Genomic DNA, 25,136 nt, shown 5'->3' with positions numbered 1-25,136 from the left:
ACCTGTCTAGCTGGGTTGAGGCTCCTTGTGATGCCCAGTTACCACCACAGGGTTGGCTCAGTCCAGGCTCCAGACTCTTAGTCAGAGGTGGGCAAACTACGGCCCTTGGGCCACATCCAGCCCGCGGGACTGTCCTGCCCAATCCCTGAGCTCCTGGCCCAGGATGCTAGCCCCCGGCTCCTCCCCCACTGTTCCCCCTCTCCCGCAGCTTCAGCTCACTGCTCTGCCGGCGCAATGCTCTGGGTGGTGGAGCAGCGAGCTCCTGGGGCAGCGCAGCTGCAGAACCCGGCCTGACCTGATGCTCTGTGCTGCGCGGCGCAACTGCCTGTCTTGGTGCAGCTGCACCACCAGCCACCAGTGCTCCAGGCAGCGCAGTAAGGAGGCAGGGAGCGGGGGGGTTGGATAGAGGGCAGGGGAGTTCGGTGGAGGGGTGGTCAGGGTCCAGAGGTGTAGATAGGGGTCAGAGAGTGGAGAACAGGGGGTTGAATGGGGGCAGGGGTCCCAGGGGATCAGTCAGGAAGGAGGGGGGGCAGCGGGGGACAGTCAGGGGCAGGAGTTCCGGGGGAAGTCAGAGGACATGGAAAAGGGGTGGTTGGATGTGGCAGGGGATGGGGTGAGGGGGCGTCAGGAAGGAGGGGGGGGTTGGATGGTGCAGCAGGGGGCAGTCCAGGGGCGGTCAAGGAGAAGGGGTGGTTGGATGGGGCAGGGGTCCCGGGTGGGGGGGGGGCAGTCAAGGAGAAGGGGTGGTTGGATGGGGCAGCAGGGGGCAGTTAGGGGCAGGGGGTCTGTGGGCAGTCAGGGAACAGGGTGGGGGTTGGATGGGGCAGGGGTCCTGGGGGGCCTGTCAGGAGGCGAGAAGCGGGGGGGCATCAAATAGGGGGTGGGGCCCGGGCTGTGCCTGGCTGTTTGGGGAAGCACAGCCTCCTGTAACTGCCCCTCCATACAACTTCAGAAACCCGATGCGGCCCTCAGGCCAAAAAGTTTGCCCGCCCCTGCTCTTAGTCCTTGCAGTTGGCCACACCCTGGTGGGCCTGCTTACTTTGTTTACAGGTGTGGTGGGAAGGCAAAAGTTCAGAGAACAAGTCCCTCCCTGGGTAAGCAAAAAGGTCAGTGGCAGTACCTTACTTCAGGGGTGCCTGGGTAACAGCTTTACTGGACTCATAGCAAGGTAGCCAAGTCAGTCTCTCACTGTCAGGCTTGCCCCGGGGCTTCCCCTTTGCCGACTGTAGCTTCCTCCTTTTAAAGCCCTCCTCCCTACCAACCTACCTTAGCGCACAGAGCCTCCATAACCCTTTCCCTGTCTGCTCAGCATTTATACATCCCATCACAACTATGTTAAAGTGCACTAAGGAACATTATAAAGAGATTATTCATAGAAAGTCCTGAATATTACATAGAACTCAACAATTGCTAAAAATAAATTGTGATAAATGAAATAACCCCTGAAAAACAGAAGCTGTAGACACGGCTTTAAGATTTCTTTTTTCACACTCAGGAAGACAGTACTGTATATTAGTTTATACTTGGTTCATGTTTGGAGGGTGTATTTTCTAACTGCAAGACTAGAAATATTCTTAAATGAAAAATAAGTTTCTGCAGAAATTGGTGGATGAGTCCCCACCCTCCAGTTTCTGAGAAAAGTTTAATTCTTGCTGTTGAGATATGGAGTAGAGGATTTGTTAAGCCATGCTTATATTATAGAAACGCTAGTTTCAACAATTTCCATCCCAACATCAACCTCAGCTTGGACCAGTCCACACAAGAGATCCACTTCCTGGACACTACGGTGCTAATAAGCGATGGTCACATAAACCCTACCCTATACCGGAAACCTACTGACCGCTATTCCTACCTACATGCCTCCAGCTTTCACCCAGACCACACCACACGATCCATCGTCTACAGTCAAGCTCTACGATACAACCGCATTTGCTCCAACCCTTCAGACAGAGACAAACACCTACAACATCTCTATCAAGCATTCTTACAACTACAGTACCCACCTGCTGAAGTGAAGAAACAAATTGACAGAGACAGAAGAGTACCCAGAAGTCACCTACTACAGGACAGGCCCAACAAAGAAAATAACAGAACGCCACTAGCCATCGCCTTCAGCCCCCAACTAAAACCTCTCCAACGCATCATCAAGGATCTACAACCTATCCTGAAGGACGACCCATCACTCTCACGAATCTTGGGAGACAGGCCAGTCCGCGCCTACAGACAGCCCCCCAGCCTGAAGCAAATACTCACCAGCAACCACACAACAGAACCACTAACCCAGGAACCTATCCTTGCAACAAAGCCCGTTGCCAGCTGTGTCCACATATCTATTCAGGGGACACCATCATAGGGCCTAATCACATCAGCCACGCTATCAGAGGCTCGTTCACCTGCACATCTACCAATGTGATATATGCCATCATGTGCCAGCAATACCCCTCTGCCATGTACATTGGTCAAACCGGACAAAAGAATAAATGGACACAAATCAGATGTCAAGAATTATAACATTCATAAACCAGTCGGAGAACACTTCAGTCTCTCTGGTCACTCAATTTCAGACCTAAAAGTCGCAATATTAGAACAAAAAGACTTCAAAAACAGACTCCAGCAAGAGCCTGCTGAATTGGAATTAATTTGAAAACTGGATACAATTAACTTAGGCTTGAATAGAGACTGGGAGTGGATGTGTCATTACACAAAGTAAAACTATTTCCTCATGTTTATTTCCCCCACCCCCCACTGCTCCTCGGACGTTCCTGTTAACTGCTGGAAATGGCCACCCTGATTATCACTACAAAAGGTTTTCTCTTCTCCGCTCTCCTGCTGGTAATAGCTCATCTTAAGTGATCACTCTCCTTACAGTGTGTATGATAACATCCATTTTTTCATGTTCTGTGTGTATATAAATGTCCTCACTGTATTTTCCACTGAATGCATCCCATGAAGTGAGCTGTAGTTCATGAAAGCTTATGCTCAAATAAATTGGTTAGTCTCCAAGGTGCCACTAGTACTCCTTTTAGCTTTTAGTAAGATACAAGTAGTGTCAGCAGCCTGCAGGCCAGAAGACTAATAGCCAAAATCAGATGTGGAATTGTAAACTATGTATTAGTTAATGGAGACTTGATATAAGTTACATGAGGAGAGGCTACTGTTGTGAAAAAAAGTAACCCCCCACCCCTCCACTCACACACATAAAATCATAGAATATCAGGGTTGGAAGGGACCTCAGGATGTCATCTAGTCCAACCCCCTGCTCAAAGCAGGACCAATCCCCAATTAAATCATCCCAGCCAGGGCTTTGTCAAGCCTGACCTTAAAAACTTCTAAGGAAGGAGATTCTACCACCTCCCTAGGTAACGCATTCCAGTGTTTCACCACCCTCCTAGTGAAAAAGTTTTTCCTAATATCCAACCTAAACCTCCCCCACTGCAACTTGAGACCATTACTCCTTGTCCTGTCCTCTTCTACCACTGAGAATAGTCTAGAACCATCCTCTCTGGAACCACCTCTCAGGTAGTTGAAAGCAGCTATCAAATCGCCCCTCATTCTTCTCTTCTGCAGACTAAACAATCCCAGTTCCCTCAGCCTCTCCTCATAAGTCATGTGTTCCAGACCCCTAATCATTTTTGTTGCCGTTCGCTGGACTCTCTCCAATTTATCCACATCCTTCTTGTAGTGTGGGGCCCAAAACTGGACACAGTACTCCAGATGAGGCCTCACCAATGTCGAATAGAGGGGAACGATCACATCCCTCGATCTGCTCGCCGTGCCCCTACTTATACATCCCAAAATGCCATTGGCCTTCTTGGCAACAAGGGCACACTGCTGACGCATATCCAGCTTCTCGTCCACTGTCACCCCTAGGTCCTTTTCCGCAGAACTGCTGCCTAGCCATTCAGTCCCTAGTCTGTAGCTGTGCATTGGGTTCTTCCGTCCTAAGTGCAGGACCCTGCACTTATCCTTATTGAACCTCATCAGATTTCTTTTGGTCCAATCCTCCAATTTGTCTAGGTCCCTCTGTATCCTATCCCTGCCCTCCAGCGTATCTACCACTCCTCCCAGTTTAGTATCATCCGCAAATTTGCTGAGAGTGCAATCCATACCATCCTCCAGATCATTTATGAAGATATTGAACAAAACCGGCCCCAGGACCGACCCCTGGGGCACTCCACTTGACACCGGCTGCCAACTAGACGTGGAGCCATTGATCACTACCCGTTGAGCCCGACAATCTAGCCAACTTTCTACCCACCTTATAGTCCATTCATCCAGCCCATACTTCTTTAACTTGCTGACAAGAATACTGTGGGAGACCGTGTCAAAAGCTTTGCTAAAGTCAAGAAACAATACATCCACTGCTTTCCCTTCAACCACAGAACATCTTAAGTGTTTCACTACATTCCAACAGATGTGTGTCCTGATCGTGCAAAGAAGTCCACATATATGGACCCCTGTATCTGCATGAAGCATTTTTGAAGTAATGTACAGTGCCTTTTTTAACAGTGTCAAGCACGCTATTGGTGGTTAACTAATAAACTGAAAAAAAATTGTTTTTTGTCTGATCATGGTCTCTTTTATCCAATAAAAGTTTCTCCTTTTTTAATATATGTTTGTTTTGGTCATGTTCACAGTACTTCTATAATAAATTAAATGTCTTAACGTGAGTTACCCTTACAATGATACGAGAGCTCAGTGGTTACAAACTTCATAAAAGCATTAAGAAATGCATCTTAGTCACTTTGATATAGTTCGTGGTTATGTTCAGAAGTTTGGTGTGAGAATAGGAGTTAATGTATGGCATGAATTGTCAAGGTAGAACAAAGCCAACTTCCCTGTGTCCTTGGAAGCCTTCCAGTATTCCCTTCCCAACTTTCTGTGGGGTTCCATAGAGCTGTCCTGTGTTCCCTTCTCCCTCTACATCCTATCTCTGGGTAGTGTCATCTACCTGAATTCAACTACCATCTCTATGATGACAACACTCAGATCTACCTCTCTTTTCCAGACTTGTCTCCGCTTGGCCTGTGTCTGACTCTCCTCATGGATGTCTCGCCATCAACTGAAGTTTAGTGTGGTTAAAACAGAGCTCCTAATCTTCCCCAAAGCCCTCCTCATTTCCTCCTTTCTTGATCACTGTGGATAACATCACCATCCTGCCTGTCACTCAGGCCCATAACCTGCATGTCATATTTGACCTTTTTAGGTCCTCAAATCCAGGTTATATCTGAATCTTGCAGATTCTTTCTGCATAACTTCTATAAGATATGACCTTTCTTATGCATCCATACTGCTAAAACTCTTGTGCAAGCTCTCATCATCTTGTGTCTTGATTACTGCAACTTTCTTCTCTTTGGGCTTGACCAATGCAATCTTGCCCTTCTCATATCCATTCAGAATGGTGCTGCAAAGATCATTTCCCTAGCCTATTGCTTTAATTGTGATACCCCTTTGCATCTCTCCACTGGCTTCCTCTTCTCTGTTACATCAAAAATAAGCTGTTTATAAACACTTTCAAGGCCCATCACAGTCAATCCCCACCCTATCTATTATCTCATTTGGTATTGAGCTGTTGACTCCCACCTCCAATGTACATATGATGTCACCTCCATTGCTCACTTGTTAAGTTTTCAAACAGATACCTGTGTGCTTTCTCCCATGCTGCCCCTCACACTTGTGAGGCATTCCCCATAAACATCCTTAAAGCTATCTCTTTATCCGCCTTCAAATCCCTCCTTAAAACTCATTTGCTGGGATGCCTACAAAAAACTTGACGTCAGTTAGGCTGCTTGTGTACTGAGACCACTGTGTATCATGCTGACCAATATTGTTTCATTGTTTTCTTGTACTTCCCTGTCTGCATCCATCTGTTGTCTTTTATCTAATGCTAAGGCCAGATCTACACTGACAAGTTAGGTGACCCAGCTACATTGCTTAGGGGTGTGAAGAATCTACACTCCTGAGCTATGTAGCTAAACGAACGAAACTCCTGATATATACAGCGCTGGGTTGATGAAAGAATCCTGTCAGGGAGGTGGATTAACTACAGCAAGGGGAGAATCCCTCCTATTGCTATAGTGAGTGTTGACTCTGAAGCGCCACAGTGGCACAACTGCTTCTGTAGCAGTTTAAGTGTACACATAGTCCTAGAGCAGTGCTTTAACATGGCTTGTATAGTCATGGCAGAGTGCTGGGAGAGAGCTCTCCCAGCACTCTTTTAAAAAAACACCTCCACGAGGGGTGTAGCTGCCAGCACTGGTGCACTGTCTACACTGGTGCTTTACAACTCTGAAACTTGCTGCGCTCAGGGGCATGTTTTTTTTTTTTCACACCCCCGAGCAAGAAAGTTGTAGTGCTGTAAAGTGCCAGTGTAGACAAGACCTTAGATTGTAAGTTCTCTGTCTTGTGCTAGATGCTGTACAAAATACAATGGGGATTTGTCCGTAACTAGGGCTCCTATGTGCTATGGTAATACAAATAAGTAATAATTTTCAATCAAGCTTCATCGTTTTGACACTTACCTTGCTAGGAAAAAATGAATAAGTAGACTGGGTGCTCCTAAATTGATCTTCTGGGAGGTCTAAATATGAGGAGCTGACGCAGGATATCCAATAATAAATCGAAAAAGAACTGCATTGTTGACTGAATAATGCTAGCATTTTTATAAAGTCCCACCTCCGTTCCTGATAAAATGCTTATGGAACTATACAAGAACTTGAAATATAATCATCACAGAAATTAAAACAATTTAATTAGAACATTGGCAGTTTGACTATTTTTCCATGTCAGAGAATGCATTTATACTAAGGTGATTTGTTGATGTTATCTTATAAATGTTTGAAAGTAGTAAATAAAGAAACCCATTTAATAAAAAATAGAACAATTTCTGTCTAGAGAAGCAGGCTTTGAATTTTTCCAACAATATTTTTGAATCCTTTGCAAAATAGCTCAGAATGTATTTAAACAATAGAATTTTAACTCTGAGATTATTTTGTTCCCTGTGCACAACAGGCAAAATTGTCATGTTTAAAATTTTAAGAATATTTTCAATGGGAGAAATTTTCATTTATATCTTGTAGCTGTAAATGCCTTTTTAAGAAGTGCTACTTAATTTCTGGCAAATAGTAAAAGTATATCCCCTCTTTCCCCCCCCCCCCCAAAAAAAAAAAAAAAAAAGTAGACTTACCAGAAACTAACTAAAATTTTTCTTCTTCTGGGTCATTGCCTTATTGCAGAGTCAAGATCATTCCATTGTTGATGATAATGATGATGATGATGTGGACCTGCAGTTTAACTAAAAATAGGATACTTGCATTTCAGGGTTAAAAAGTAGCTTGATATAGGTCAAAGTGATGACAGTGATTAAAGCAGTAACTCATTCTGAAACAGAATGTTGCTCACAGATGCTTTAGAAAGCTGTAACCTTGCAGAAGTATAAGTTCTTTGGGATAACAGTTTTAAAGTGAATGTGTAAAGGATTATACTTGGGACAGTGAATCAAAGGAGATGAAGAAAAATGTGAATATATGTGGTAAAAAGTTGGAGCGCCTCACTTGATGGACCAAATGCACATTGGAAAAAGAGGCCCTTTTGTTGGTTATGTCTTCCTTTCTTCTTAGTCTATTCCATAGATAGTTATAACTTCACAATATTTTCTTTTAGAGGTCCCCATCAAACTGAAACACATACAATATTCATAGTTCAGAAATTTCCTTTTTCTGCTAATGGCAGATGTTCTTCCCTGAGCCCTTGAACTTCATTAAATCTCTGTCAACACTAATAACAGTATACTTAGCCCTTTCTACCCATGGATCTCAAAATACTTGTAGTATCATTTCCATTTTGAAGTTGGGGAAATCGAGGCACAGAGAGGTTAAAGGCCTCATGAATTGCCCACTGAAGTAAATGAGACATTTTGATTTATTTCAGTGAAGTTAGGGCCTGAGCCAAAATATCTTATCCAAGTTTACACAGTGAGTCAGTAGCAGAGCTGAGAATAGACCCCAAAAGTGATTTTTCCCCGTCTTCTTCTTTTCTTCAAAAGAGCTCAGCATTTGGCCTTACTTGGTCCCATTGAAGGCAGTGGTAAAACTACCATTGGTTTCACTGGAAACCAAGTTAGTCCAATACTGAGTGTCCAGTGCCCAATCCAATAGACCCCACTGTCTTTCTTCCGTGCTTTCTGTAATGGTGCTAAACATTGGTTGTGTCCTGTTTACAATAGCTGTCAGACTTTTTATTGCTCCAATTCAGCATGAACCACTGCTGATAAGTACTGGAAGAAGTGAGTCAATTTCGTAGTGTAAATAGTATTCAGAGTGGCACCTCCCATCACTTGCATGGCATGTTAGCCCTTAATAATATTGTTGCCATTTTAATTTTTATTGACTGCCTCTAGTATTGATGGATTGCAGCACTACACATGTTTGTTTCTCGGCTGGATCAGCAGTATTAGACCTCTAAATATTTCTTCCAGTTGGTTTAGTTCATTGTAATTAGTTCATGGTTGGTTTTTTTAACTAACAATTGTTGCTGGGACCTATGCTGCCTGACTACCTTGATAATAGCTTGCTATGATACATATATTATGTTGTCTTTAATAAAGTTAAAATAGTGGATAGTTTTAGTATCCTTTAAAAATGTTTGATTTTTCTGTCCTATAGGTTATATATTTTTAGGCAGTGTGTTTGTCAAGGGTGAAAATGATACCAAGTGAAAAATTGCTTAGCCATGCTTGTTTGCTTTAAGAGGTGTGCTCTCCATATTCCTGAGCTCCTATTGCTATGAAAGAGAAACAGATACCAGGCAAAATATTGCTAATAAATTGTCCTATAATTTTTTTAAGGCTGTGATATGCCTATTTTGTGCCACAGTGTACTTCATTGGTTTCCTTTATACATTCTTCAGTTTAGTTGGGATTACACAAGTTTACTTCATAGAGAGGAAACCACAACAGTTCCTACTGTGACAAGCTAAAAGAACTTTAACAAACAGAAGACAGGTTTATTCCTGTAAATACTGCAGTTAGAAAAGCAGGATATTTGTTAATACATCAAAATACAGGTACTTAATGCCTCTCATTAACTGCATTGTGCACCCAAGGAAGTTAATGAGATTTCTGATGCACAAAAATACACTATACTTGCAGTACATTTGCAATTTAAGGAAAATAAAGATTTGGAAGTGGAATTGCCAATCATTTAGAGCTCTTCCCTGTGGATGAATCAGCAGATTACATAAAGGATATGATATGATTAATAAATATATAAAGTAGCCCCTTCATTGTGACTCCAGGGCCAAACCTGCTGTTTTACCATTATAGCTGTTCAAATGGCTTCTCCCAAACTGTTTTGATCTTAAAACTAAACATTCTGTTTTTCAATGCTGCTTCTCCCGATTGGTTCCTCTGAAAATTCCATGACAGTCATGGGTGCCTCTCATAACATGATATGACACTTTTCCTTTGTCTTGTAATTTCTAATACATATTTTTAAAAAACGATATTAAAAGATTGGTAAGGTTGTGCATGTAAGCTTGACTCAGCCCCTTTGTGTATATGCATTCTGATACAGCCTTTAATTACAAGATCGTTGCAATTTCAGAGTAACTGCACTTGTATTCCCCCTCTGTGGTCCACCCAAGGCACCCACTTAAAAGTTTCTGGCTCCCCTGCTGTCATGTCTCGTTGGCGGAGACCCATGTCTCTCTCTCCCTCTTGACCAGGGTTTTTCTAGGCTGTACAGTTCCCTGCTTACACTGTGTTATTCCCAGCAAGCCAGATGGCCTAAACAGCCAGTGTCTGCACTGGGGGGCGATAAACTGTGTTATTGCCCACCGTAGTTTACTCACAACATTTTATAAGCAAGCACATTTACTCTTAAAGTAAAAGCATTACAGAGAAAACATATTAAAAAAATAAAAGAACCTACATGAATGATAATGAGCTTATCAGAGATCACCCCCAGCTCCAAAAAGGGATCTGGTAGGGATTCAGTCCTTCAGATCCCACATGGGTTTTTCTGTGGTTGCATATTCATAACAAGAACACATGAATAAGTCAGTTTCTTCTTTATATAGCTTCAATCTTTGATATTCAGATGCCAGGAACAGGTTCCCTCCTCAGGACGTAGCTTCAAAAGGTTGGGTTTGGAGGTAGGAATTTGAAATCACCTCTCTCTAGGTATTTAATAGGAAACCCACTTAACTTTGACTCAGAAGTTCCTTCTTGTTGGGCTCATTGTTTAAAATAGTCCTTTTGAAGCTTCCCAAGGTTTGTATTGACCATGTCTCCACCCCACCCCCTGAACCGCCCCAGAAGTTACCTCCAATCCTGCAGTAACACATAAACTTTGCATTCAATGCAATAGACTTCATAAGGTTTCTCAAAGATATTGTGAGAAACTGAACTATTTATCACAATGATCAAATGCTATTTTTCCACAGAACGCCATCCTCATCTTCACTTAATCAGTAGCTATTTAATATTTTTTTTTCTTCTCATTCAGTGTGTGGTCATGCATTATTTACTGCCCACCATTATTTACTACCCTTTATCCAAACTCTGCCCTAGATACAGAATTATTAATTTCTTCATGGGATTTTCTGTAGTAGTCTCATAATATTGTGGGAGTTGGCAATGCTATGGATAAAGGGCACTAGCTACTAGGACTAATATATAATGCAGGGATCGGCAACCTTTGGCACGCGGCGCATCAGGGAAATCTGCCAGCGGGCCGGACGATTTGTTTACCTGCAGCGTCCGCAAGTTCGGCCGATCACAGCTTCCACAGGCCGCGGTTCACTGTTCCAGGCCAATGGGGGCTGTGGGAAGCGGCGTGGGCTGAGGGATGTGCTGGCCACCACTTTCCCGTAGCCCCCATTGGCCTGGAACAGCGAACCATAGCCAGTGGGAGCTGCGATCAGCCGAACCTGCGGACGCTGCAGGTAAACAAACCGTCCCGGCCCACCAGCGGATTTCCCTGACTGGCCACATACCAAAGGTTGCTGATCCCTGATATAATGTTTAGTGGCAAAAAAACCCCTACATTAACCCAAAGTTAAGGTTGCTGGGTGATCTCCCTGCAGAAAGTTTAGGTGAGCAAAACCAGAAAATGCAGTTAAATTTGTCCATGTAATTAATTCTGCCCTCTTTCAGCAGTATCTCAATATGCCCCTTTACCGCACATACCTTTATTCTTCCAGCCCCACAGTTGCTGAAATGTACAAGCTCTTCATCTCTTTTTAAAATCCATTCACTCTCATCCCCAGGGTCGGGCATTGTGGGACAGTTTCTGCAGCCACAGTCAATGTCAGCAACTCAGTGTGTTACAGCGACACTGCATCGATTAACTACATCAACTTAAGCGCTACGCCTCTAGCGGAGGTGGAGTTAAGTCGGTGTAGTGGACAAGTTACATTGGTGGGAGCTACATTTCAGTGTAGATGCTTACAGAGTTAGGTCCGTGTAAGCTGTGTTACATTGTCCAAACTCTGTAGTGTAGACCAGGCCTACATATTGGAGGAAATAATTGGGCCTGCTTGGTAAAGGTGTGTTTTTGATTTGACGACATTCGTGAATTACTTTGAGCTGTGTGATAGACCTGTGATTATGATAAGATAAGATCTACGTTTTGCACCCTCTGTGTGTGAGCAAAGGAGAGAGGACACAATATGCAGCATTTTAATGCAGAATCGTGTAGGTTATGTCAGTAGCAGGGCACAGGGCTTTTATTACAAAGGCCACTGTAAGATGGAATATGAGAGGATTCTAGTGCTTTAAGTGAAAGTGTAGTTGTAGAAGGTGTCCTGGGAGTTGTGTAAAGTGTAAGAGTTGTAAATGGCTATGAAGTGGTTATTAAATTGTACACATGGTATTGTTTCTAGGGAGTTGGCTAAGTTGACCCCAAATGTGGGTCACTAACCCTATCCGGCACCCTCCTGATGCACACTAAATTTCAAAGGGATCTGACTTACCATGTTGATTTTAGCTTAGAAAGGTCAACCTTTAAATAGAAGTTGTCGACACAACTTAACTGTAGTGGTGCAGCCACTTCACTATAATAAACTGCCATCATTCCTTGTTGGAGTGGAAATATCTTACAGTATTGGAAATCAGTTTATCTATTGGATATATTATTTTGATTCTTAGAATTGAGTAGGCTGCCTGATCTGAAAAAGGTGACATATCAGTGAAATTATTTAGATGAGTTTAGAGATTTGTGGTCAGCTTTCTTAAAAGCGTATGATTGTATGACGGACTAAAGGTTTAAGATTTTTTTATTTTCAGTACAGTATTTGTGATATGCCACCAGTTATATTACCTTCTGTGTGTCACCCTTGGGTCTGAATACTTATGTTTGTGATACTGTAAAATATGAGATGGAATTATGAATTTATCATGTGTATGTGAATAGGTTACTTCCTTCTCTCTTCATTTTATCTCATGTGTGTATTAGAGCAGCTCCATTTATTTATTTGTTTTTATACTTTAAAAAATAGATTGTGTGTTTGGCATATGTGAATGAGTTTGCTCTCAGTATGGTTCCCAAAGGACTTATGTCCACATCACAGAACCAATAGCCACAATTCTTACTGATTGGCAATCTGAACAGAGAAGCCAAGGATTTAATAGATTGTATGAACTAACCTCGTGCTGTTAGAATTGTATTTTATAGATCAAGTGCAGCATTTGTGGCTGGACAGTGGTGGAGCAATATATGAAGTTTTTACTATTTATGATTTACCTGTTTTTGAATAAATAGGACTTCAGTCTTAGAGTTAAAATGCAAAAGAATATTTTAAACATACATTTTATTACGTTAGTAGTTAGGATACATTAAAAAGGAGTATGGTGTAGGCAAATGTCACTGAGGTAAAGCCCAACCCTGCTTCTCTAGGTCTATGGCAAAATTGTGAGGGTAGCTATATTGGGCTCTTTGATGTTAAGACCTTAAAAAAGAAATCTGCTTAGTAGTACATCACCTTGAGTATTGATGGTGTCTTTTAAACATCTTGTTCAACTATTATTTTTTCTGTTTGAGAGTAGAGTATTTACAACAGAGACATCAATAATGCCTTTATTAGAGAGAGTGATATGGTTTTGCAAATAAATCACAAACTTTTTATTTAGAAAAGGATTTTAAAAACCACTTGATTGTAGAAGTAGATTTCTTTTGTAGAAGCCTATTCATCCTAAAACAAGTTTTTAAAAATTACTCGGGTTTTCTTGGCATTTAGGGCAAATTCTGGCTTGCCCTGTCAACAGATATTTTCTGTTGAAGGTAGGGAGGCTATGATTCGTCCTATAATTCGAAATTTTCAGTATCAGAAGAAATCTGTGTAGTCTTACTAAGATCTCTGTGGATATGTGCTTTTAATTCATGGGAGTCTATATAGGAATTTATGCAGAGGCTTCATTTTCTTTGTTGTTAACCTGTAATGGATTATGAAGGAAGTTCCATTCACTCTTCAGAAGAGTGGTTGTGTTTGTGTGCTGGGAGTTAGAGAAGAAAATATGTTGTAAATGAAGGAATCCTTAGAGGGGTATGAGAGACTCATGGAAAGAATCCAATTCCATCTTTATTTTACCTGTACATCTGAAACCTTTATAGTGTAGAATGTGACTCCATTTTATAATAATGAGAAACAAAATTTTAATAATTGCACTCATTGTTGGACTTCTGATATCTTCCAGGCGCAGCTGGTGGATCTGAAATCTGAACTGACAGAAACTCAGGCTGAGAAAGTAGTATTGGAAAAAGAGGTGCATGATCAGCTTTTGCAACTCCATGCCGTTCAACTTCAGTTGCATGCCAAAACTGGCCAGAGTGTTGATTCTGGGGCAATTAAAGCAAAATTGGTGAGTATCATAGATTAAAGGAAAAAGTTCAAACTACACTTTTTTATTGACTGTGTAAGTGGTGAAATGTTAATGTTGCTGGCACAAACTTACTTGAACACCAGTTTAAAAATAAACAAGTATATGTTACCTAATTTTCTAATACTATTTCTTTTGGAGACTGCTAAAATGATGAGTTAGTAACCTACTATAGCTGGAAAAGTACAGTAGAGAGAAACAGAGGAGTCCCAAACAGATGTCTATCAACATTCAGGGTTGTAGGCTGTTTGCTTTGAAATACGTATGTAATAATTTCAAAGAAATTGTATTAAAGTTCTGTAGTGGGAAAAAATTAAGATTGTGCTTTTTTGTTTTTGTAATATAATTAAGCTCTGAGAGTTGGTGTTTTAACTTTTGAAATATTGGAAATATTAATTTTTTGTGAAGGTTTTCTGTGGAGAATGAAGAGAAGTTGATAGGCAGTTTTCTTAATTGAAGAGTTTTCCTGGGGTAGAAAAGATCTTTGAACGTCTAATGTGAAAAATAAGCATATCTTACAAAAAATAACCAGGGCTTCTTTTTGCATTGTGAAAAAGAGGAGACACCCATTCCTCTCCCTCCCTCTCCACTCCACTCTAGGGTAGTGGGATTTTTTTTTTTTGTGGTGTGGGTAACTACTAGAGATAAGACTGAAACTTTTTCAGTGGTTACTTTAGATAAGCTATTACCAGCAGGACAGTGGGGTGGGAGGAGGTATTGTTTCATATTCTCTGTGTATATATAAAGTCTGCTGCAGTTTCCACGGTATGCATCTGATGAAGTGAGCTGTAGCTCACGAAAGCTCATGCTCAAATAAATTGGTTAGTCTCTAAGGTGCCACAAGTACTCCTTTTCTTTTTGCGAATACAGACTAACACGGCTATTACTCTGAAACCTCCTTTTTTCGTATTTCCAAACTGGGCCACCTCCCATCTCAGTCTTATTGTTTAATTCAACAGATCATCAGGAAAGACTCCATTCACCACTGGTGATTTGTAAAACACATTTTGAGGAACTATTTGACAAATGCCACCAAACAGCCATTTTTTTTTTTCTGTTAGCGTTCTCTGGATTTTAACTGGTGATCTAAACAAGAAACATTCTTTCTCATTACTAATCACAGCTAGCATGGTTTCAGGGTACAGCATGAACAGAATTTTAATAAATAAAATAAAAATCATTCTGTATAGGCTATCTGAGTTGCAGGACTCTGACTTGGTTTCTGAACATTGTTTTCACACTTTATAATTCTTACAACTCTTAAGCCATGTTTGTCTATGACCATGTTGAAGATTGTTTCTCTACCAAGTTCAAGTTGTGAAGCCTCAACGTACATGGAAAGTTTTCCTGTTACCTTAATGTGTATTAAAATACAGAAATCCCGAAGACAGAGTAAAGCAAACTCAAAAGATACGCCTAGATTTTTAATGAGTACAGTTTCAATGTAGATAAATCCCTAAACAATATGGGGAAAGTTTACTCCTTAGTTTTAACTTTGAAGACAGACATTTTTGTGGCTTTAGCACAGAACTATAATATTTTTCCATTTGGTTCAGGTAGTTTTTTTTTTTTAAATAGACAAGCTTCAGGATTTATCTATGTTGAAATTGTACTCATTAAAAATCTAGGCTGACATTTTGTCTTTAATTCAGTATGGTGCCTTGCCTCTTCCCCTTTCTTATAAACCACAAGGCTTATCTTTTGAATTTGCTTTACTCTGTCTTCTGGGATTTCATAGAATTTTAGTGGAGAGAAACTGTCCTTTAAACTGTTTTAGATATAGAAACTACAAAGGCTGAAGAGCTTGAGCAAGCAAAATTGGAGCTACTTAGATGACAACAAAAATTGAAAATCTGAGTTTTAAGCTAAAAAGAGCTTTAGTGGTGACCTTCTATCAGTCTGAATCTGCCCAGGGGAGGTATTTTGAAGGGAGACCGTGTCAACGTGTTACTGAAAAATATAATGCTGCATATGTTAACCTCCCTCCCTCTCTGCCCAGTATACAACTTCTCTTACTAGAGCATGTGGGAAGGTTGATATGCAGTTTACTATTAATGCATATTTGACAAACTCCAAGTTATGCAAAACATTGGTGAATTAAAACATATTTAAACTTTCAAGAAAAAAGAAAAGAAGTACTTGTAGCACCTTAGAGACTAACCAATTTATTTGAGCATAAGCTTTCGTGAGCTACAGCTCACTTCATCAGATGCATACTGTGGAAACTGCAGAAGACATATACACAGAGACCATGAAACAATACCTCCTCCCACCCCACTAAAAGTTAAGAATTTTAATGATTTATTCCTTACAATGCATACTTTGATGCAGAAATTGGTACAACATAGGCTTTTTTGTTTAATACCATACTTATTTTTGTGTCCTTTATTAATAAACCTAGTACATTTCATTAATAGTGTTCTGACAGAATAAGACTGATATTTGCATTTATTTTATGGCATTTTCTAGAAGTTCACTTTGCCAGTGTTTGTCAGTTTTTCTGATTATGGAACTGTTTTCTTCTTTCTTAAGTCTATCCTTTCTGTGGATGAGTTGGTAAGTATGCTAGTTGCCTTCATCTGTATTTAAGTGCTTTTGTTTTGTGTGGCAGTATACATATTGGCCTCTGAGACTAGAAAAACAGATCTGGCTGGCTTTCTTCCCCGCTGGTTGGCCACATATCTGATATTGTTGACAATTTTTAGTTTTGGTGCCTGTTATCCCAAGCCTGTGCATGTCTGTATTTGTTTATATTTCTGGTTTCTGCAACTGTTTTGGGATGATATGATCTGGTAACTTATGAAATTCTGAAGGTTGTCTGATCTTGCTACACAGAAACAAAATCTGAAACTGTTTAAGTATTTATTTAAAAATAACAATATTCAGCATGTTATGAGCAATAATTTTTGTACATTATCAATTTTCTCTGGTAAGATGTCAGTTTTCATACATTCCCCCCTCTCCTCAATTCCCTTTTTGTGAGTGTGTTGTTTTTAATGTAACTTTCCTATTTATTAACAGTCCTATGGTCCCTAGATATGTAAGCTTAGTAGTACTTATATGGAGGTGTTTGGTAGTGATTCAGACTTGAGACTTTCACCTCTTAAACTTTGCAAGTGATAGACTTAAAGATTTTTAAATAATGTCACTATTTTCATAGAATTATGGACCATATAGCTACTATTAAAAATTTGTTTTTATCTATTGAAAAATCATTAAGTAATTGAGATCTGTTATTCTTGAGTAAAACTTTGTATTTTAATGTTGTCTGTATTAAGCATAATTTTTCTGCTTTAAGGAATGTTAGTCATGATATAAAAACTAGAAAGCAATATCTGCTTATATAGGCATAATATAACTGATTTGGGAAAAGGCTGAGGTATTCTTACATATTAGGACACTAGCCTGTCATGCCATCTTAACTCAGTACATTTTATGTTAAGAATTAGCCATTTTCTAATGATTTGCTGTAATGTGTGGTTAGATTTTTTTTTTTTTTTAACAGCAGTAAGGAAATATCATTCACTGTTGTAATGGTAAATGTTGTTTTATGCAGTGTGTGAACTTTTAGTGCCAACAATTGTAAGCGTATATTCTTACACGCCACTTAAAGAATGGACAGTGTTAGAATGCGACTTAAAGAATGGATAGTGGATAGCACTGTGTATGTTTAAGGTTCAGTTCCAACTTTCATTTTAACCCCACCTGTTTCAATTGCGTATAACTTTGTCTCACTAACTGGTCCTGGAATGTAATTTTCCAGCCTTTGACAGAGGCCAGAGGAGAAATTTTGGGGTGGAAAATTTGAGCAAATTTTTTTGCTTATGTTTGAGTTCCATTATTCCTTGTTTCTTCTGGAAAGAAATATTTCACAAGGATATCTGAACAATGGCTCAAGTTAGAAACATCAGACTTGATTTGTTTTGTAAATTTAATTAGAATATAAGGAATAAGCCACATTTGAAGAAAATCAGTGGTATAGCTTTACACTTATGATCGTTTAAAGTGGATCACTTCACACATGAACAGTAGAATTCTGCTATTTGGTTTTTTAGTTGATCTAAAAATTCTAGATCACTTTAGAAAGTTAGCTTGTGGTAGGTGAGACTCAAAAGGTTGGAATTAGGAGCTTCTTTCAAGAGCTGTCAAACCAAAATCTCTGGATCAAGGAAATTACACATTCTGGAAGCTCTTAATCTTTTCTCAGCTAAAACCAAACCAAAAAGACCCCAGGAAACTCTATGCAAAAAAATACCGTTGGTATAAGTTAGGGTTCAGAAACTAAACAAAAACGTCAGGTAATGCAGAGCTCTGTGCAGTATTGTAGCTGAGTCAGTCCCAGGATACTGGAGAGACAAGATGGGTGAGGTAATATCTTTTATTGGACCAACTTCTGTGGGTGAGAAAGAGAAGCTTTTGAAATAATGCAGAGTGAAGATTGAATGTTCAACCTTTAATCTCTTCCTTCATGCATAAGCCTTAAACTGTGGCCTCTTTCTGACATTTTATATGTACGGGATATCCTACAAATTGAGAATAAATTGTATAATCAGTGGACATATACTAGCTCAGATCTTTGGGAGTGTTGGTGTGCCTTTGTGCCATCTTGGTAGTGCATAGGAACCCTAAAGCCAGCCTGATGGCTACATGAAGATCATGCTTGCATATTACACTCCCCTGTGGTAGAGTTGCCTGTGATGGGTTGGGTCACAGAAACCCCTTTGGGGCTGCCAACTGATGTGCCAAGACTACTGATGCCCCTGCTTTCCCTGCCAATTTGGGACTCCAGAACCCTGCCTGGTTGTGCCAGACATGCTTTCTGGCTACAAACACAGACCCAGGTCTGAACCATGTCCCACCAAACTGCAGGCTTAACTGAAAGCAGCTTAATCATAGAATATCAGTGTCGGAAGGGACCTCAGGAGGTCATCTAGTCCTACCTCCTGCTCAAAGGAGGACCAATCCCCAACTAAATCATGCCAGCCAGGGCTTTGCCATGCCTGACCTTAAAAACTTCCAAGGAAGGCGATTCCACCACCTCCCTAGGTAACGCATTCCAGTGTTTCACCACCCTCCTAGTGAAAAAGTTTTTCCTAATATCCACTCCTCCCCCACTGCAACTTGAGACCATTACTCCTTGTTCTGTCATCTGCTATCACTGAGAACAGTCTAGATCCGTCTTCTTTGGAACTAGATCCATCTTCTTTGGAACCCCCTTTCAGGTAGTTGAAAGCAGCTATCAAAATCCCCCCTCATTCTTCTCTTCCGGAGACTAAACAATCCCAGTTCCCTCAGCCTCTCCTCATAAGTCGTGTTCCAGTCCCTAAATCATTTTTGTTGCCCTCCGCTGGACGTTTTCCAATTTTTCCACATCCTTCTTGTAGTGTGGGGCCCAAAACTGGACACAGTACTCCAGATGAGGCCTCACCAGTGTCCGAATAGAGGGGAACGATCACGTCCCTCGATCTGCTGTCAATGCCCCTACTTATACATCCCAAAATGCCATTGGCCTTCTTGGCAACAACAGCACACTGTTGACTCCTATCCAACTTCTCGTCCACTGTAACCCCTAGGTCCTTTTCTGCAGAACTGCTGCTGAGCCATTCGGTCCCTAGTCTGTAGCGGTGCATGGGATTCTTCCGTCCTAAGTGCAGGACTCTGCACTTGTCCTTGTTGAACCTCATCAGATTTCTTTTGGCCCAATCCTCCAATTTGTCTAGGTCCCTCTGATTCCTATCCCTACCCTCCAGCGTATCTACCTCTCCTCTCAGTTTAGTGTCATCTACAAACTTGCTGAGGGTGCAATCCACACCATCCTCCAGGTCATTTATGAGGTTATTGAACAAAACCGGCCCGAGGACCGACCCTTGGGGCACTCCACTTGATACCGGCTGCCAACTAGACATGGAGCCATTGATCACTACCCGTTGAGCCCGACAATCTAGCCAGTTTTCTATCCACCTTATAGTCCATTCATCCAGCTCATACTTCTTTAACTTGCTGGCAAGAATACTGTGGGAGATGATGTCAAAAGCTTTGCTAAAGTCAAGGAACAACACCTCCACTGCTTTCCCCTCATCCACAGAGCCAGTTATCTCATCATAGAAGGCAATTAGATTAGTCTGGCATGACTTGCCCTTGGTGAATCCATGCTGACTGTTCCGGATCACTTTCCTCTCCTCTAAGTGCTTCAGAATTGATTCCTTGAGGACCTGCTCCATGATTTTTCCAGGGACTGAGGTGAGGCTGACTGGCCTGTGGTTCCCAGGATCCTCCTCCTTCCTTTTTTTAAAGATGGGCACTACATTAGCCTTTTTCCAGTCGTCCGGGACTTCCCCCAATCGCCATGAGTTTTCAAAGATAATGGCCAGTGGCTCTGCAATCACATCTGCCAACTCCTTTAGCAGTCTCGGATGCAACGCATCCAGCCCCATGGACTTGTGCACGTCCAGCTTTTCTAAATAGTCCTGAAACACTTCCTTCTCCACAGAGGGCTGGTCACCTCCTCCCCATGCTGTGCTGCCCAGTGCAGTAGTCTGGGAGCTGACCTTGTTCATGTTCTTGTCTCTAACACTGAGATGCCCAGCTCCCAGTGGGGTCAAAATCCCAAATAAATCCATTTTACCCTGTATAGAGCTTATGCAGGGTAAACTCATAAATTGTTCACCCTCTATAACACTGATAGAGAGATATGCACAGATTTTTGCCTGCCCCACCCCCCGGGTATTAATAAATACTTTGGCTTAATTAATCAATAAAAAGTGATTTTATTAAATACAAAAAGTAGGATTTAAGTGGTTCCAAGTAATAACAGACAGAACAAAGTGACTTATCAAGTAAAATAAAATATAGTAAGACATGCAAATCTAAACCTAATACAATAAGAAAACTGAATACAGATAAAATCTCACCCTCAGAGATGTTTCAATAAGCTTCTATCACAGACTGGACGCCTTCCTAGTCTGGGCACAATCCTTTCCCCTGGTACAGCCCTTGTTCCAGCTCAGGTGGTAGCTAGGGGATTTCTCATGATTGCCTCCCCCTTTGTTCTGTTTCACCTCCTTATATAGCTTTGCACAAGGCAGGAATTCTTTGTCTCTCTGGGTCCCCACCCCCTCCCTTCTAAATGGAAAAGCACCAGGTTTAAGATGGATTTCAGTACCAGGTGACATGGTCACATGTCCTGTGAGAGCCCAAGCCTTCATTCCTCCCAGGCTGACTCACAGGAAGGCCTGCAAGCAAACAGAGCTATCCACAGTCAGTTGTTCTGGTTGATGGGAGCCATCAAGATTCCAAACCACCATTAATGGCCCACACTTTGCATAATTACAATAGGCCCTCAGAGTTATATTTTATATTTTTAGTTTGATACAAGAATGATACATACATACAAATAGGATGACCACACTCAGTAGATTATAAGTTTTATAATGATACTTACAAGAGACCTTTTGCATGAAGCATATTCCAGTTACATTATATTCACACTCATTAGCATTTTTCATAAAATCATATGGAGTGCAGTGTCACATTGCCATAATACAACAAGGGCATGCCCTATAAGGGATGTGGGTAGGGCATCCCTGCACCCTGGTAATTCCTGTAATTGCCCAATGGCCATGGGGAGGAAGTGAATTAGACTAGCCCACAGGCCAATATATGATCTTTGGAATGGGAAGGCTAGCAAGTATTATGCCTCACATTTAGAGAATAGATCTGTCAATGGTTATTAGCCAGGATGGTCAGGGACACAGCCCCAGCCTCCAACTGTCAGAAGCTGGGACTGGAAACAGGAATGGATCATTTGAAATTCCCTTGTTCTGTTCGTTCCCTCTGAAGCACCTGGCACTGGCCACTGTCAGAGACAGGATACTGGGCTAGATGGACCATTGGTCTGACCCAGTATGGCCATTCTTATTCCCTAACTTATCTGTTTTAAATGCAGAACCCGTATTATACCAAAAGTACACATAGTGCATACGGTATCTTCAATTCTTTGGTGAAGCTGGGGAGGGTGTATGCTACAACTCAGGATGGGGAGACATAAAGGAAATTTTAAGCCAAAATTGTTGTCACTGTATTCTACGCCTCTTCTCCCCTCCAGTCCTTCTGACCCTGGGCTGACTGTGACTGTGTGCCAGGTTGATCTAATTTGCACCTGGGAATCAACCCAGCATATACCCAGCTGGATCAGGAAGGTCATGATACAAAGGTCACAAAGGTGACTTAAAACTACCTTTCTGCCTCCCCATCCTGAGCTGTGCCATGCATTTCTCAGTCATATTTAAGGATTGGGGCCAATATATGTACTATGCTGTACTAATGTGTAATACAGTCTCTTTATTCAACTACATAACATGCCAATTTAGGAGATGAGAAATATACTAATCTTCATCTTATGGGAAGTTCACCATTCTGACAATTGTCTATGGCCATACCACTATGACAATAGCTGTGGCTGGAAGCTGGTTGGGCCAAACCCGTCTAACTTCCTAGATGAGATTAGTTTCATAGGACAATGCAGGGTTAGTAGGCAGCAGGTGTGTTACAAATTGTTATGAACTATAAAATGGGGGTGTCAGTTCAGTCCATGGTTTTTAGCGTCCAGCAGAGTTATAAAATTATTTTGTTTTCAGATATTTAAAATACAACTTGACATTAGCATCAATTACACTGGGTTGTAATTATCTGATGATACACTCTATTGATACCAGGATGGGATAGTAGGTAACAACTAGGGTGGTGCAGTTGTTTGGATTTTTCTTCCCCATACAGGAATGCGCATGGGGTATCATCAGACATTTACAACCAATATTTGATGGGGACCACATGCTGAAAGAAATCTTCCCTGAACCCTCTTCAATCAATCTCCCAACCTCATCATCAGAAGCAAGCTCCCCACAGACTAGAACACACCAACTCAAAGCTGCACCAGATTCTGCCAAAACAATAGATGCAAAACCTGAAGATGTATCTTCAGTGCTATGATGATCAATACCTTCTACAACAGTGGTTCTCAGACTAGGGGCGCTGCTTGTTCAGGGAAGGCCCCTGGCGGGCCGGGCCAGTTTGTTTACTTGCCATGTCCGCAGGTTTGGCCGATCGCAGCTCCCACTGGTCACGGTTCACCGCTCTAGGTCAATGGGCTGCAGGAAGCGGCACGGGCTGAGGGATGTGCTGGCCGCCCTTCCCACAGCCCCCATTGGCCTGGAGCAGCGAACCATGGCCAGTGGGAGTTGCGATCGGCCGAACCTGCGGACGCTGCAGGTAAACAAACCGGCCCGGCCCACCAGGGGCTTTCCCTGAACAAGTGGCGCCCCTAGTCTGAGACCCACTGCTCTACAACACACCTTTCAAGATCCAAGGGTCCTATAAATGCGTATCACGATCTGTGTACCTCATCCAGAGCATCAAATGCCCCAGCACCGCCTCTACAGGTAACACCAAACAAGCACTAAGCTCTCAAATGAACTCACACTGAAAAATGATAAAAGACAAAAACAACCTGTTACACATTGGCAAATACTTTTCACGAAGAGATCACTCACCTACCACTCCAATACGGGGTATGTTCAGATAATTACAACCCAGTGTAATTGATGCTAATATCAAGTTGAATTTTAAGTATCTGACAACAAAATATGTACGTTTTAGTGAAATTTATATAGGTATTGCAGTAAAAAATTACCAAAGGAAATAGTAGTAAATGTAGTGGACCCTAACCTTTTACTGTTCTACTTTTCTGCTGTGATTTTTTTCATTATTTGTAAGTAATCATAAAGTTCCTTCATCTTGAAGTGATTCTCTAAAATAATAGCAATCAGAGTTGAGCAAATTACAGCCCATATCTGTGCTCTGGGTCTCGGGAAAGGTAATTATATATTTTCTCTGCATTCAGATTGCGTATTGTACAGTAATTTGAGTTTTCATAATTGTTTTAATCATGAGGAATGGAGAAATACAGGATAAGAAGATACTCTTTTAAGTTTAAAAATGGAGCAGCCTCATATTAAATAAATGTCTGTCGTACTAAATAATGTAGATCTCCTCATATCTGGAAAACTCAGTCTTTTTGCTGAATTCTGTGCATAAAGTTGCACATTTAGGCACCAATCCTGCAAGATGCTCCACAAGTGAGGACCCTTGCATGGACCTTTTTGGTTTCATTAGGGCTTTGCATGATGAGCGATCCTTTTGTGTTGAGCAGTTTTCAGGATAAGGGCCTGTGGTCTTAAAGGAACACTGTCAACTTGAAGTCTAGTCACTTTTTAAAAGTAGTTTCAGGTACAACGTTTGTCCGTGAGTCCCCCGGAAAGAAGTTGTTTTAGAATGCTATTTCTATCTCTTGCTGGGTGAAAGATCTGTATTAACAGCAGTCGAAACTGACAACATGCCCATGCGTAGGAAACAGTGACACCAAGTATACACGGAATGCTGTCAAATGTCCAAAGTAAATAAACTGAGAAAAATATTTGTCTTTAATGTTTCAGTAAAGTTTAGGTGTCACTTATAACAATAGTGGGGGGGGGTGATTTTTATTTTTTAATTCCATATGTTTGGTGCCCATTATATGCTTAGGTGTTTTCTAGACAGACAGACATACCCTGAATCAAGAAATTCACAATCTAAGGACAGACAGAGGTTAGGGGAATGACAAACCTTTAAAGTTCTTTTTACTCAATGGACAAACAAGTTATTTTTAATTTTATGCTGTTGCTGTTTTTATTAACAGGCTTGTGTAAGCTATAGACACCCATAGGCACATTTATGATATTTTGGAAGAGCCATTGAGGAGGTTTACCCCAAATCCAATCTTAATTGACTGATTGTGAATGAAAATGGTATCACTACCAACAGTTTCTTTTGCTGTAAGAATATGTAGAACTCTATACATAATTTTCAGCTGTTGGTAATTTTCTTTCAAGAGAAATAAGTGATCTATGTGAGGCTGGCACTTGTGGATCAGTTTGGACATGCAATCTTTCTGTCTGATTTCAAGTCCAGGCTCTCTCTCTTCCTGTTCTCCCAATTTCCCACACTTGGGGCTGGTCTACACTAACGCTGTAAGTCAATCTAAGTTACACTACTTCGGTTATGTAACTGAAGTCGACGTAACTTAGGACTTAGTGTGGTGTCTATGAACCGACTCCCATCGAGATAGCTTACACCTTTCGGGAAGGTGGAGTACAGATGTCAACAGGAGAGCATTCTCCCATCAACTTAGCGTGTCTTCATCAGTCCTGCTAAAACGACACTGCCG

At 41.3% G+C, this 25,136-nt stretch overlaps 1 protein-coding gene across 1 annotated transcript in view; it reads left to right on the top strand.

Annotated features, from left to right (window-relative positions):
* GOPC (golgi associated PDZ and coiled-coil motif containing) overlaps positions 1–25,136 on the top strand; it is a 57,427-nt gene that overhangs the window by 9,980 nt on the left and 22,311 nt on the right. The window contains 1 exon segment of the mRNA XM_077812991.1: positions 13,694–13,858. Within this exon segment, the coding sequence (XP_077669117.1) occupies positions 13,694–13,858 (165 nt within the window).

The sequence above is a fragment of the Eretmochelys imbricata genome, chromosome 3, assembly GCF_965152235.1.
Source record: "Eretmochelys imbricata isolate rEreImb1 chromosome 3, rEreImb1.hap1, whole genome shotgun sequence".
In the NCBI taxonomy this organism is placed as follows: Eukaryota; Metazoa; Chordata; order Testudines; family Cheloniidae; genus Eretmochelys; species Eretmochelys imbricata.
The sequence above is the reverse complement of the archived record's forward strand: the minus strand, read 5'-3'. Positions and strand labels throughout refer to the sequence as shown.